The sequence below is a fragment of the Daktulosphaira vitifoliae genome, unplaced genomic scaffold (genome assembly GCF_025091365.1).
Source record: "Daktulosphaira vitifoliae isolate Bord-2020 unplaced genomic scaffold, ASM2509136v1 Scaffold_79, whole genome shotgun sequence".
NCBI lineage: Eukaryota > Metazoa > Arthropoda > Insecta > Hemiptera > Phylloxeridae > Daktulosphaira > Daktulosphaira vitifoliae.
This window is the reverse complement of record NW_026099648.1, coordinates 1-12,949: the sequence shown is the minus strand read 5'-3', so window position 1 is coordinate 12,949 and position 12,949 is coordinate 1. Positions and strand designations below refer to the sequence as shown.

Genomic DNA, 12,949 nt, shown 5'->3' with positions numbered 1-12,949 from the left:
CCCCGACGGGGTCAAGACGATTGCGGTCGTGTCTTGTATGATATGATGCTGCTGCCGTACAACAGTTACCCGCAGCATTTTTAGTAAACGGCAGCTTTTATTTCAGTTTCCTCCGTTTTCATCGCCTTCCACTCTCGCCCCTCTCCACGAATACTAGTTTAATGGCCGTCGATTAACGGAAAGGCGGCGGCACACGCACATGACTTTCGTGTTTATCAAATACCGGCGTATGGTCATGTTTTTATTTCGACTTAAAATTATTTTATGAAACGACTACATACAAACGTAGTTTTTTATCGCGAAATGTGCCGTCGTCGACGAGAGCGCAGTCGGAGGTAGAGGCGTCGTCGCATACCCTTTAGCTCTCTCCGCATTGTGCGTGTGTGCCTTTAAATGTTTGTACAACCCGTGACCCGAAAATTTAGATCTCCGTCACTGTATTTCGGTCCCTCCCGGCCGGCAGCCGCGTGTCCGCACGGCCTCAGTTCGCCATAGGCCAGTGCGTCTTTACCGTATTCGTACCGAGCAAAGTGACATAATTGAGTTGAAATCCCTGTCGACTTGGCAAACTCGGCGTTTTCTATACGATATGACCCGCTGTGTGCCTCAGGTAGACACGTTATTTGACATAGGTTTTTATTTTATTTGCGGCTGAAGGTACAACACGGGACGGAGGTAGAAAAAGAGGGGGAAAAAAACGAGAGTCGACTGTCAGTTTTCAGAGGGCTTAGTTTCATCTTGTCTCCCTCCTTTAGAAACATCAACGCGACTTATGACGGCTATTTAAATGAGTGAACGATTTTTAGGCGGCCGGGTGTATGAATTTACTCGCTATTATTAGCGTTGCATCTAATTTATTATAAATTGGATAAATTATGGAGCTCGCGACCAATACTCGTTATACATGTCGGGGCGGTAGGCGATTAGGTTCAAGTTTACTAAGAATATTAATTAAAACGATGTTTTGTAATAATGATGTTGTTATTTTGTTTCAGTTTTGGAAAACGAACCGGAGGCAGCGCTAGGCGGCCTAACGAATGCTTCGTGTTGGAGCCTTCGGAAATGTTGGTGGTAAGTGTTTTTTTTTTTTTTTTCTGAGAAAAATGTCGAGTAAAAGCAATTGTACGTGTAGGTAGAGCATTTCGAGCAGAGCGCATCATTACTGTAGGAACGCTGTTATCTTCTTTGTTCGCGTCCTTTTTTGTTGTTGTTGTCGGCTTTTTCCCCTTGAAAAATACAACGTAACTTATAATTTGACCGGTAGTGCATCAGGGAATTCTTTTTGTACTGGTACTATTGGCTGTAGACCGTAATCGAGAAAATGTCGATTTTGCGCTCTATCAATTATTTTTAACAATGTTTACTGTTAAAAACACTCTTTAGAAAACTGAAAATAGCATTAAAAAATAAAATAAAACGGGTGNAAACTGAAAATAACAGTAAAAAATAAAATAAAACGGGTGTCCCGACCAACTATAAAATTGCGAATATTTTCGAGCCGCGTTAAAGTTATACTTGCTCGAGTTAACTTGGAAAATCGCTGGCAGTGTATAAAATAAGATCATAAAACGTATTTGCTGTGCTCTTCTATGTGTCTCGCTTTTGCTGTTGCCATTCCGTGTCGGATTTTATCGCTCTTTATGGTTGAATGATCTCTGCTTGTAGAACATTGGTTGGCGTTTTTTTTTTTTTTAATTTAATTCTTGGTTTTTGAACTCCACACGCGCGGGTATGATGACAAAAAAAAAAGATAGCAACACAAAAATCGGTCTCGCTGTTGATGGTTTTTCAAAGAATGTTATGTCCCTATACGACGTCATAAGGATCTCGATTCTGAGGTGTTACATCGAGATATGTCACCAGAGATATTATCTTTGGTGATCTGTAGGCCTTTGAGTGTCTTTTGAATCGTTATTGCTATTTCTCGAGTGCTCATTTTACGCCCATTGACCATCGATACTTGTGATAACGTTTCGTTTTAATTTGTTATTATTTCATTACTCTAAAAGCGTGTTCGTATTGTTTTAAGCAAACGACTGACGTTTGGAATAAAGCCACTGGCGCGTTCAATAACTCTGAACCCTTTGTAGCCTTAGAAATAAAATCGCGCGCATTGGTCTGTTTTTTATTTTGATTATTTCAACCTTCAACTGGTGTCCCTTTTCATTGTTGGCTCGCATTGTTACAAATGACGATAATTATTACGACCATCGTCGTGTAAGTAATTAAATTAACATGCCAAGTTGAGTAATTTTATTGTACTTTGGCGTTTCGTTGTAATGAAGCATAATGTTTTTATGGGTCTCGAATAATTGATATTTAATCGATAAAATGTTTGACGTTTATCTTTAAATGTCCATTATACTCTTATTCTGCCTACTCGGTTAATTTAAATTATAATGATAGTCTGTTTATTCTCACGAACTGATCATTTCGTCGGATATACAATGTATAATGCAAATTATCTGCTAAAAAATATGAAAGGTATTGTTAATAAACGCGGTTCGTTTGCGTGCAATCATTAGATAAAATAAGTGTAATCGTTATTTTTATAACAATTACATTTATGTGTATAGAATGTTATGAAAAGGGCATAGGTCTTGTGCGTTATGGATGTAAACCATACGAGTAATTTCTTTATTGTTAACTGGTGGACTTGGGCGATTCTAAATTTTCTATTTCAATTATTATTCACTCTACAATGGTGTATTACACCAAGTTTATATTAAACTCTAATAATTTATTACTAAACTTTATAACGCCTACGAAAAACAAACTGACCTTTATTTTTTTTACTGAGCAATAAAAAACATTACCGCACATTAAACGTGTTCGTCAAACATCAATCTTAACTGCCCTTATAATTTAAAGATACAAAAAAAAAAAAGAATTATAAACATTGGATTTTTAATTGTGTTTTATAGAATCGTATTCTTAGCAGTACTAAATAGATATTTTATTCGCGTTAAAAATAAAAACAGTAAATCGAACGTTATTATAATGAAAAAAAATTACATGCCCTGGAAGCTTATAGAATATATATTTATAATTTTTTAGTAAAAATACTTTTGACATTTCCACGAAAACGTTATTATAATCTATACTCTAGCAAAATTAATTGAAATAGTATTTATTTAATATCCACCCCATTGGTTACGTTAAAGAGGCATACTAAAATTATCAACGTTACTGTAAATTGAAATTTCAAAAAAATAATAACAAATCGGTTAAGTCCAGGTATTAAATGTCATTTTATAATGATCTACAAAGTACACCTAACTGACAGTTTTTAATTAAAAAAAAAAACCGTTTTCTTTAGTGTTGTCTATTTAGCTGAGATTTGAACGAAAACACAAACCAACTGTCATTAAAAGTTTTTCCGTTTTGTTATTATCAAACTTGATTACGTATTAGAAGATAAATGTTTTCTTATTTTTCAATTTCGGTTTATTTTTGTGAAAACTTGTAAGACTTATAAACTTTGTTGACATAAGCCGATCGAGATTTGTCGTGTCTTGTTGTGATGTCCAGGAAGTCGAGACTGATGCTTTTTGGAGGGATGACCTATTTACAATAATATTATTCTTCTTAGTTCATTTGAATCAAACGCCGCTTTCGTTATTTTTGTTTGTTGATTTTCGCTTGCTCGTCGAAAAATAAACTTTTTCTCGGAAAAAAAGGAGAAAAATATCTCCATAATTTAAGGCCATGAAAAAAACAATGTTGGAATTACAAAAATCTTTGTCGTCGCAAGACTTGTACCGAACGCGTGAAAACATATTTTCAAATAGATGACTCACGCCGTCAACATCAACTATTAAAATTTTCTATTATGATAATATACATGTATGTGTTTATTTATAATGTGTGTGATTTGTGTAATGGAACACATTTGTGTGTGATTCATGTACGACAGTATGAAGTCAGTAGGACTTCCGCTATGAAGCTAAACAACAAATTTTACCTTAAAAAAATCAAATATTATGATTGTTAATGACGGGAAACGGAGCGTAGAGATGAAAAACGGCCTAGGAAAGAGCGGTGGAAGGGCAAAGGGCGTTGATCCAGTCGCCGTCGTCGCGATCAGCTGTTTTCGTAGTCCATCGTCATTTTTTATTGTTTGAATATAATAATTATTATTCACGTCAACGACTGTTCGTTTTTCTCTGCTCAGTCGATCCAATGACACGAACGATTTTTCAACCAAGCTCGTGTAACTCGTATTACGCACACATACCATTAGTATTATTATTTTTATTGTTTGAATTGATGTACACTATTATAGGGACACTTGTTCTCTTTTCTTCCGACCGGACGACCATGCGGGTGGGTACACACTGTATAATCTCCGTACGATATTTCCATTATGGTGTGCTCTCTTCGGTATTGTTCCGACGGGTGTAATGCGGTCGAGTAATGTGCATCGTTTTATAGACATTCTCCAATATCGCCGACAGCTGCTTGTGGTGTTGGTCGGATGACGGTAATTTCTTTTTTTTTATACTTTCTTCCCATATAGTTCGACAAAGTGCGGCTAGTGCTCGTGTGCGTACGTTTGCCGAGAAAATTCGGCGACCGAAGTGTTCGGTTGGGGTACGTTTTCGATTTCAGACTAAAAACGGGAGAAAAAAAAAAAGTTTTCTTGATTGTCATCGTGCCATTGTCGGCGATTTTCTTCCGAGCGCGTTTTCTTTATTTTCGATAGTCAATCGCCTTTGAATCAGTGACAGAAAAAAAAAATCATTTCCTCCTTACGTCACTTTATTGTCTCTAAGTGGTCTACACCCCCTCCTCCGATATTTATTAAATATATATATATATAAATAAATACAAGAGAGAAGGTTAAGCACAATATTGATCCAACAACGGAGAAGAACGAACCACCACAAAGCTGTGTAACGGCAGACACCCACGCATTGCGCTCATTTATACCGAAGCCCACCGCCGCCTCAGCCAGTTACCAACCACCCGGCACGACCGACGTCACTTGCCTTTTTCTGCCTTTCCTCATTCATCTGCCCCCTCCCTCCGATATCATTTCCTCGTGGTTTCTGTGCGTCAATGTTTTTTTCTTGTTATATACACGATTGCTCCTACCGTGGTCATTTATCTTGCATCCGCTTGATCCCTTACTTCAGTTCAGTCACCCGTGTTGTATTCTATTTTGTTTTTAACATTATGATATTAAATAAGTAATAACAACAATATTATGAACCCGACCGCCAGTAGTGTTGATTATGTAGAAGCAGTTTAAGGGTCCTGACGCAACAGGAGAGACGATTGCTTTCACTGCCAAGCGCCCCACAGTAATTGTTTTTTTGAACTTTTTTTCATCCCATTTAAGGCCATTAAGACTCGCCGGTCGGTTCGGTAAACATTCATTAAACGTCCAATGAATCAATGATCGAAATCCATCGAACGAATAATTGGTATTCGGTACAAAGAAAAAAACAACATATTTCATTCGCTATTGTATTAAATTTTATCCCTTTTCACCGCCGTACACATTATTTAAAGTACTCTATAAATCAAATTTTAAGCCGAAAGAGTGCATTAAATAATACTACAAGCTCACTGAAAGTTTTTAACGACCATTTTTATATGCTAACTCTATTTTTATGTACATTATTATAAAATCGAAAAAAACATACGTTCCATTGAATATTTAAATTCAAGTTTCGGACTAGAAAATAGATCAAATCTATCAAAGTCAAGGTATTTTACAAATTTTATAAATAAACCACTGCGAGATGGTTTTCAAATGTGTTTTTATTATTAAAACTCAATGCATAATCGTATTGGTTTTTTATTAAGACGAAAAATGTACATTTTTACATGGCCGCTGCATATTCTAATAATCAATTATTTAGGCTTACACGTAAAAAAAATGTATTCTAAATAACAAAGAACAATAAAATTATTATAATGCGGTCGTGGAAACCGGACCGGACGGTTAAAATTACACTTTTTATTGATATATTAAATTATTTCTGCGTTCAGTGAATTCAATATCGTAATTAAAATAATTAGACGACTCGGATTTATACCCTTACAGCCGCGCCTCGCGTACAAACCACAGTATTGATAAATAATTTAGGCACTCGGTTGTGAACTCAGATAAACCCACACTACAGTGCAATTGAACTATTATTGTATTTTATTTATCATACATCACAGGAACGCGAAATAACAGGCAACGTTCGAATACAATATGNGAAATAATAGGCAACGTTCGAATACAATATGTAATGTACAGTACACTGGATGCGTGTGTGGAAATGTGGGCTGAATTCCATGGTCTGGTCGTTCATTGTTATTGCTTAACGACGAGACATTGTGGTGTATGGTGTACACGCATTGTGTAAATATTTCAATTTGAAGTAAAGCAAAATTAATAAGATTTTATTTCATTTATTCGTTAGTTTGATGGCGGTTCATCACGCATGGTGCAGAATAAAATTAATAGTAAAACTTTTTAATTGTGCAGGAATTTCTAATGAATCGAGAGTTTCGAATCGGATTAAACTGTCGGATGAACTTTTACGTTTGATTGAGACGTCTAATTATTTTTGCTCGACAAATTTTCAAATAATTTTACCAGTATATTATATGGCGCGTTGTGTTGTTTTTATCGTGGCTTTTATGAGCACTCCATTAAAGTGTGCGCTTACTGCTCCTAATTGATTTCTTTCTAGACAGTTTAAAACATTAAGTATGTAAACACTGCGAAAAAAAAAAAAGTCGAGCACTTTTTACTCTACTGCCGAAGGAATTCTGTCCATTTTCTGTTGATTAAATATTGATCCGAGTAAGATTAACTCGTAGGAAATAAGCAAGTACTATTATTACTTAAAGACTCGTTTTAATGCAAGAGAAATAGCAAAGTAACAAATAACACCGGTGGGCGTTTTTGGTATTCAGTTTTAGACACCACAAGTGTAAGTAAAAGTGTATCCCTTTGGCGATTACATCTACATTAAGTAAAAGCTCACCGACCTTTGACATGCCGCAATAAACAGGAGCGCTAATATAAGTAACAAAATTCACTCAAAGTCGTGGCATTTCACATTGGACTAAAATTATACGTATGAATTTATAAGGCCTCATAAATAGCGCTAGTTTTTTTTTAAATAGAACGTTTTGTATTCAAATTAATGGCTGTAAAATTTAGTTTTACCGTCGTTGTAATTGTGTTCTGCTGTCACAACGCCATAAAAAAAACGTGGCCTCCGTCTGTTGGCTGACACGGGAAAAAATTTGCGATTCCGTTCAGCATCAAAGATTTCAACGCTAATTCAGTCATATTATCGGACAATATTATTTAGAGAGTTCTAAAAATAGTGAAAATAATTAAAAATCTAGAGCATTTCAACGTATGATACGTACATCCCCATTCGGTATTTTATCGTTTATGTTTAATGTAGCGAATGATTGACATTCGGCGGTTAGTCGTGTCTGTGCTATATGTTGGCAATTTCATTTTGTTTTCCTCCAATTGTGATTGTCAACCGAGCGAAGTCTGTTGATAAATTCACATCAGACACTCTTTAGACGTTCAACTTTTTAAGATTATGATCGTCGAAACATTCTGTAGTAATTTGGGGTTGCGCGAACCGTATTCTTAACCGTGTGCGAAAGGACGAACAGAATGCTGCACAATATTCAGCCGTCTATACCCGTAGCTAATTACCTTTTTTAGCGTTCCAATTGACTACAGCGCTGTTGACGACGAATTACCTCGCACAATATCCTATTTTAATTTATTATTGTCCGGTATCAACTGTCGACAACAGCTCCTACAGTATCACTAAGTCACACGTTTTATGGAATTTATACGGTAGTGATGTGCTCACCGATAAGTACAACACCCTCATTGATGGAGTACTCGCGGAAGGCCTTCCGTTGGCGGCGAGTACGGATTTAGTTTTGGACGGAATACAATAAAGTTTTAGAATCGCCAACGACAAAACCTTTCTGGTTATTTATTCACGGGGTTTTTGAGCGCCCTAGTTCGTACTTGGAAGCGACGCGGCTGTTTCATTATAATAGATTAAATGTTATGTATATAGGTCGTTACACTAAGTACATAGATATTCTATTGTAGCGTTTGAGGATAATAATGTTCGAGTTCTGCTCTCTATAGGCAACGCCTCGCATTCAGCGCGCTTTACGCTTGAATGTTTAGGCTACGGTTGTTGTGTCGATGGAAACTTTCATAAAAATTGGGTTTCCAAATTCGATCGAATCGTATTTTGTCAGAAATACAATTAAGTTGCAATTCGTTTCGATCGTGTGACCGGATGTCGACCATTATAATATATGTATAATATGCGCTGTACAGGGCGTATGCGCGTTTGTTGTTGTGCTCTTCGTGTCAACTCATGAAGAGCACAACAAATACAATGCCGCCGCAACGTGTATTGTATGCGTGTGTCTGTATGGAACGCTGCAGTTTGTCCTTGTCCATCATTTGCGCGCCTGTCGTTTTCCAGAAACAGAAATTAAATGTCGTTGTTTTGCCAGCACAGTTTTATTAGCACACGAGTCTGATGTGTAAACTTTGGTCGGAATCGTGCAAGTGAAATGCATCATCGATGGTCGGCATTTATCCCGTCGATGTTGTCGTAGTGCTTCCGGGTCACATTTTGCGTTGTATTTTCGTACCTTTTTGTTTAGTCTTCGAAATTGAGCAGTCAAAACCCATGACTAATTATATTGTGTTTTAGATGGATTATGCAGACTCCCAAAGCGGTTTACGCTCAGTGAGTGCTTCCGTCCCTCGGTACACCGGTATGGAACGTGGCGGAGCTATCAATCTTGTATTCGACGACAGCGTAAGTGTTAAATCCATCTTCATTATAATGCATAGTGTATGAATTTGTGTGTGCGGTTCGCTTGATTAAACGGACGTATCAAAAGTTCACGAGTTTCGGATGGGAAAAAGAATAATCCGCTTGTTTTTTCAATCAGGCATTACGCCCGATTGAATCCATTACGGATTCCTTTTGAATTCTGATGTAAATTCTTAATGTTTATTTTGAAATTGAAACTGATGTGATTGATAAACGATTTAACGGTTTTAGTGTACATAATTAATGAACCGCACGCACGTGTCTCTCAGAAGTTCACTTCTGTACTTACAGAAGGTTTTAGGTTTTACTGTACATTCAATGTGTAACCAACACTATTTTTGCTTTGTAGTACTGTGCTGCGATTCGACCTGAATTGTATCAGAAGAGCAACCGAAGCTCGCACAGTTCGGACACGAGTTCCGCGTATTCGGGCAGCGACACCATGACCAGCGTACACTCGGGCAGTGTGTCGGTGGAGGCCGATGAAGTGGATTTGTCGGGACTGGTGGAGTCCATTGTAGACTCGGACGAAGATGACTTGGGCGATAGTAGCGAGAGCCTGACGGTGCGCGACACGGTACGCGAGTGTCTCGAGAAAGACCCGTCTGAAAGGTCAGAAGACGACGTCGAGGTGCTGCTCGAGTTCACGCAGCACTTGAAGGCGTTTACCAACATGACGTTGGCCGTACGGAGGGCCCTATGCAGCGTTATGGTGTTCGCTGTGGTCGAAAAGGCCGGCACGGTAGTGATGAACGACGGCGAGGAACTAGATTCGTGGAGCGTACTCATCAATGGTCACGTCGAAGTCGAGCACGTTGATGGTGTACCCGACCAGCTGCATATGGGCGACAGTTTCGGTATCGTACCTACAATGGAGCGTCTGTATCACAGGGGTGTTATGCGTACCAAATGCGATGACTGCCAGTTCGTGTGCATCACCCAGACGGACTATTACAGGATACTTCATCAGGGCGAGGAAAACACCAAGAAACACGAAGACGACGATGGCAAGTTGGTCATGGTTACCGAACAAAGAGGCACTCTGGAGGCCGGAAGACGGGGTCATGTAGTTATAAGAGTGAGTATTTACAATATTTGTAACTCCTAGGGGTGCGATTGTAGGGTTTCGTCACTCGATCGATTATGAATAAAAATCATTATTATTGTAGGGAACGCCAGAAAGACTGATGCTTCAATTGATCGAGGAGAACTCGGTTATTGATCCCACATACGTAGAAGACTTCCTCTTGACCCATCGTACTTTTATTAAAAATTCTATGGAAGTAGCAAACCAACTGTTGAATTGGTTTAGTGAACCGTCCGCCAGAGATCGGGTCACGAGGGTAGTTCTTTTATGGGTCAACAATCACTTTACGGATTTTGAAATGGACCCTGTTATGATGGAATTCGTGGAAAAGTTTGAAGCGTGCCTGGAAGAGAACAAAATGAGTGGACAAATGCGATTGTTAAATATTGCATGCGCCGCAAAAGCAAGAGCCAGGTGCGTCACATTGGCCAGACCGTGTCGAGATCAGGTGCTACACTTTTCCATATTAGGAGGATACGAAAGAGGATTCGGCATATTTATATCCAAGGTAATCAATTATTTATTCTTTATTATGCGAATACAGTGAAGTAATAAAGTATTTCGTCTGCAGGTGGACAAGGGTTCAAAAGCAGAAGAAGTTGGTCTTAAACGCGGTGATCAAATTTTGGAAGTCAATGGACAGAGCTTTGAACATGTAACCCATACACGAGCTTTAGAAATTCTTCGAGGGACCACTCACTTAAGCATTACTGTAAAATCAAATCTTTTGGGTAAGCACATTTAAATTTATTTTTTCTTGACATAGTTTTGTGAAGTTTTAATTTTATATTAATTATTTTTTATAGTGTTCAAAGAAATGCTGGCCACACCAGATAATTCTCCTAGAACGAGAAATCGTCAAAAACAATCGGTCGAAATTGCCCGGCTTCAAGATGATCCTCGAGCACGGCCGTTACTCACTGCCAACCTACCTCCTCCTATTCAACAACCAATTAAGACTTCCACTGTTAATACTACTTCAGCAAACTCGTCTAGTGGAGGAGGCTTTATGACCCTAGGTCCTAAAAAACGTTTGCAGCGAGCTCTAATGAAGATGAATATTCTCCCAAAAAATATCATCGGGGGTGACGTGTGTGATGATAGCTCCGTTTCGGTGTCTGGCAAATCTGATACTAGCTCAAATTTTAAACAGTCTCATAGCCATCCAGATCTCACGTCTATGTCTTATTTGGATGATCCACGAGCAATGGCTGCCGCCGATTATCCTGAGCATGTACTCAAAGTTTATAAACCTGATCAGACTTGCAAATATCTTCTAGTGCATAAAGAGACAACAGCCCATGAGGTGGTCATGCTAGCATTACAAGAATTTGGTATCACTGAACCAAGCTCAAACTTTTCTCTTTGTGAAGTGTCTGTATCTGAAGGGGGTATAATCAAACAAAGAAGATTGCCTGATCAATTACAAAACCTTTCAGAACGTATCGGGTTAAGTAGTAGATATTATTTAAAAAATGTTGGTAATACAGAGACTCTTGTTGGAGATGAACTTGCTGCTGATTTAGTACGAGAAAGTAATGTTCATTTTTTGCAACTTAATGCTGTAGAAGTGGCAGTTCAATTAACACTCCAAGATTTCTCTATATTTAGACAAATTGAAGCTACTGAATATGTTGATGATTTATTCCAATTAGACAGCCGATATGGTACACCAATGCTTTCGAAGTTTGCTGAGGTATGGTGAATGTACTTTATTATGAATAAAAAAATGCTTACAATTTTATTTTTTAGTTGGTTAACACAGAAATGTTTTGGGTAGTGACTGAAATTTGTTCAGAACATAACCTTATTAGACGGTCAAAAATGATCAAACAATTTATTAAAGTAGCACGTAAGTTAAAAAAAAATCATTTTATCTATAATAGAATATAATTGATTAACTATACTTTTTCAGAAGTTAATGGTATCCTTTGTTTTATAATTTGAAAAAAATTGGTTTCATTCCTCCTCTCTCTCTTCTTTAAAATAGTATTAATTTTTGAATTTTTAATCGTAAACTTATGGTAAAATAGCTTAAAAATAAGAAAATGCTCTAATTAAAAAATGACCAGTTGCCAACAACTTTTGAACTTGTATTTTGAAAGTTATTAACACTATTATAAAAACTTGAGGTGAAGTGCGAGTATGTTTATTTTTATCTCTAGGCATTTATGAACTACACTATCCTTCTCACCCTAATATAGAATTGCTAATATCTTTTAAAATACTGGTTTAAAAATTGTTATCAATCAATAATTTTTTTAGTTGGATCATTTCCTTATTTTTAGTTGGGTTACATATATGTTTCCATTTAAAAAAAAATTAATTTGATACTATTTTAAAATAGAAAGAAGGGAGATAGGGCCAAGTAATTTTTGAAAATTTTTAGAACATGAGATACTATTAACTTCTTAAAAAAAAATTATGATTTGTTATATATTTTTAAAGATATTAATCACTCTGGATACATAATAGTTTTTTTTATTTATTCAATTGACAGGTCAATGTAAAGAATGTAAAAATTTCAATTCTATGTTTGCCATCATCTCGGGTCTTGGCCATGGTGCAGTAAGTCGTCTACGACAATCTTGGGAAAAACTACCCACTAAGTACCAAAGGTTATTTGGGGATCTTCAAGATTTAATGGATCCTTCTCGAAACATGAGCAAATACCGTCAATTAGTCAGCAACGAACAATCTCAACCTCCAATTGTAATAGCTTAATATTGAATGATTTGGTTTAAGATTTTATATAATCTCTTATTATTTTAAATTTAGATTCCATTTTATCCTGTTGTCAAGAAAGATTTAACATTTATACATTTGGGGAATGATACTCATGTAGAAGATTTAATTAATTTTGAAAAGCTAAGAATGATTGCCAAAGAAGTTAGAAATCTTACCAATATGTGCTCATCTCCATATGACCTACTAACGATGTTGGAGCTTGGTGGACAACCAACATCTAATGCTATGGTAGCTTTAAACCAACTTACAACAGGTGTAAGTG

At 37.0% G+C, this 12,949-nt stretch overlaps 1 protein-coding gene across 1 annotated transcript in view; it reads left to right on the top strand.

The window, feature by feature from the left end:
* Positions 1–12,945, top strand: part of LOC126909022 (rap guanine nucleotide exchange factor 6-like) — a gene marked incomplete at its 3' end in the record, with an annotated part of 38,456 nt that extends 25,511 nt beyond the window's left edge. Inside the window, exons 4-12 of the mRNA XM_050691380.1 lie at positions 996–1,071; positions 8,727–8,834; positions 9,202–9,930; positions 10,022–10,447; positions 10,511–10,670; positions 10,746–11,635; positions 11,692–11,791; positions 12,440–12,651; positions 12,718–12,945. Coding sequence (XP_050547337.1) covers positions 996–1,071; positions 8,727–8,834; positions 9,202–9,930; positions 10,022–10,447; positions 10,511–10,670; positions 10,746–11,635; positions 11,692–11,791; positions 12,440–12,651; positions 12,718–12,945 — 2,929 coding nt within the window. The remainder of the gene's footprint in view (positions 1–995; positions 1,072–8,726; positions 8,835–9,201; positions 9,931–10,021; positions 10,448–10,510; positions 10,671–10,745; positions 11,636–11,691; positions 11,792–12,439; positions 12,652–12,717) is intronic.
* Between the last annotated feature and the right edge of the window lie 4 nt (positions 12,946–12,949).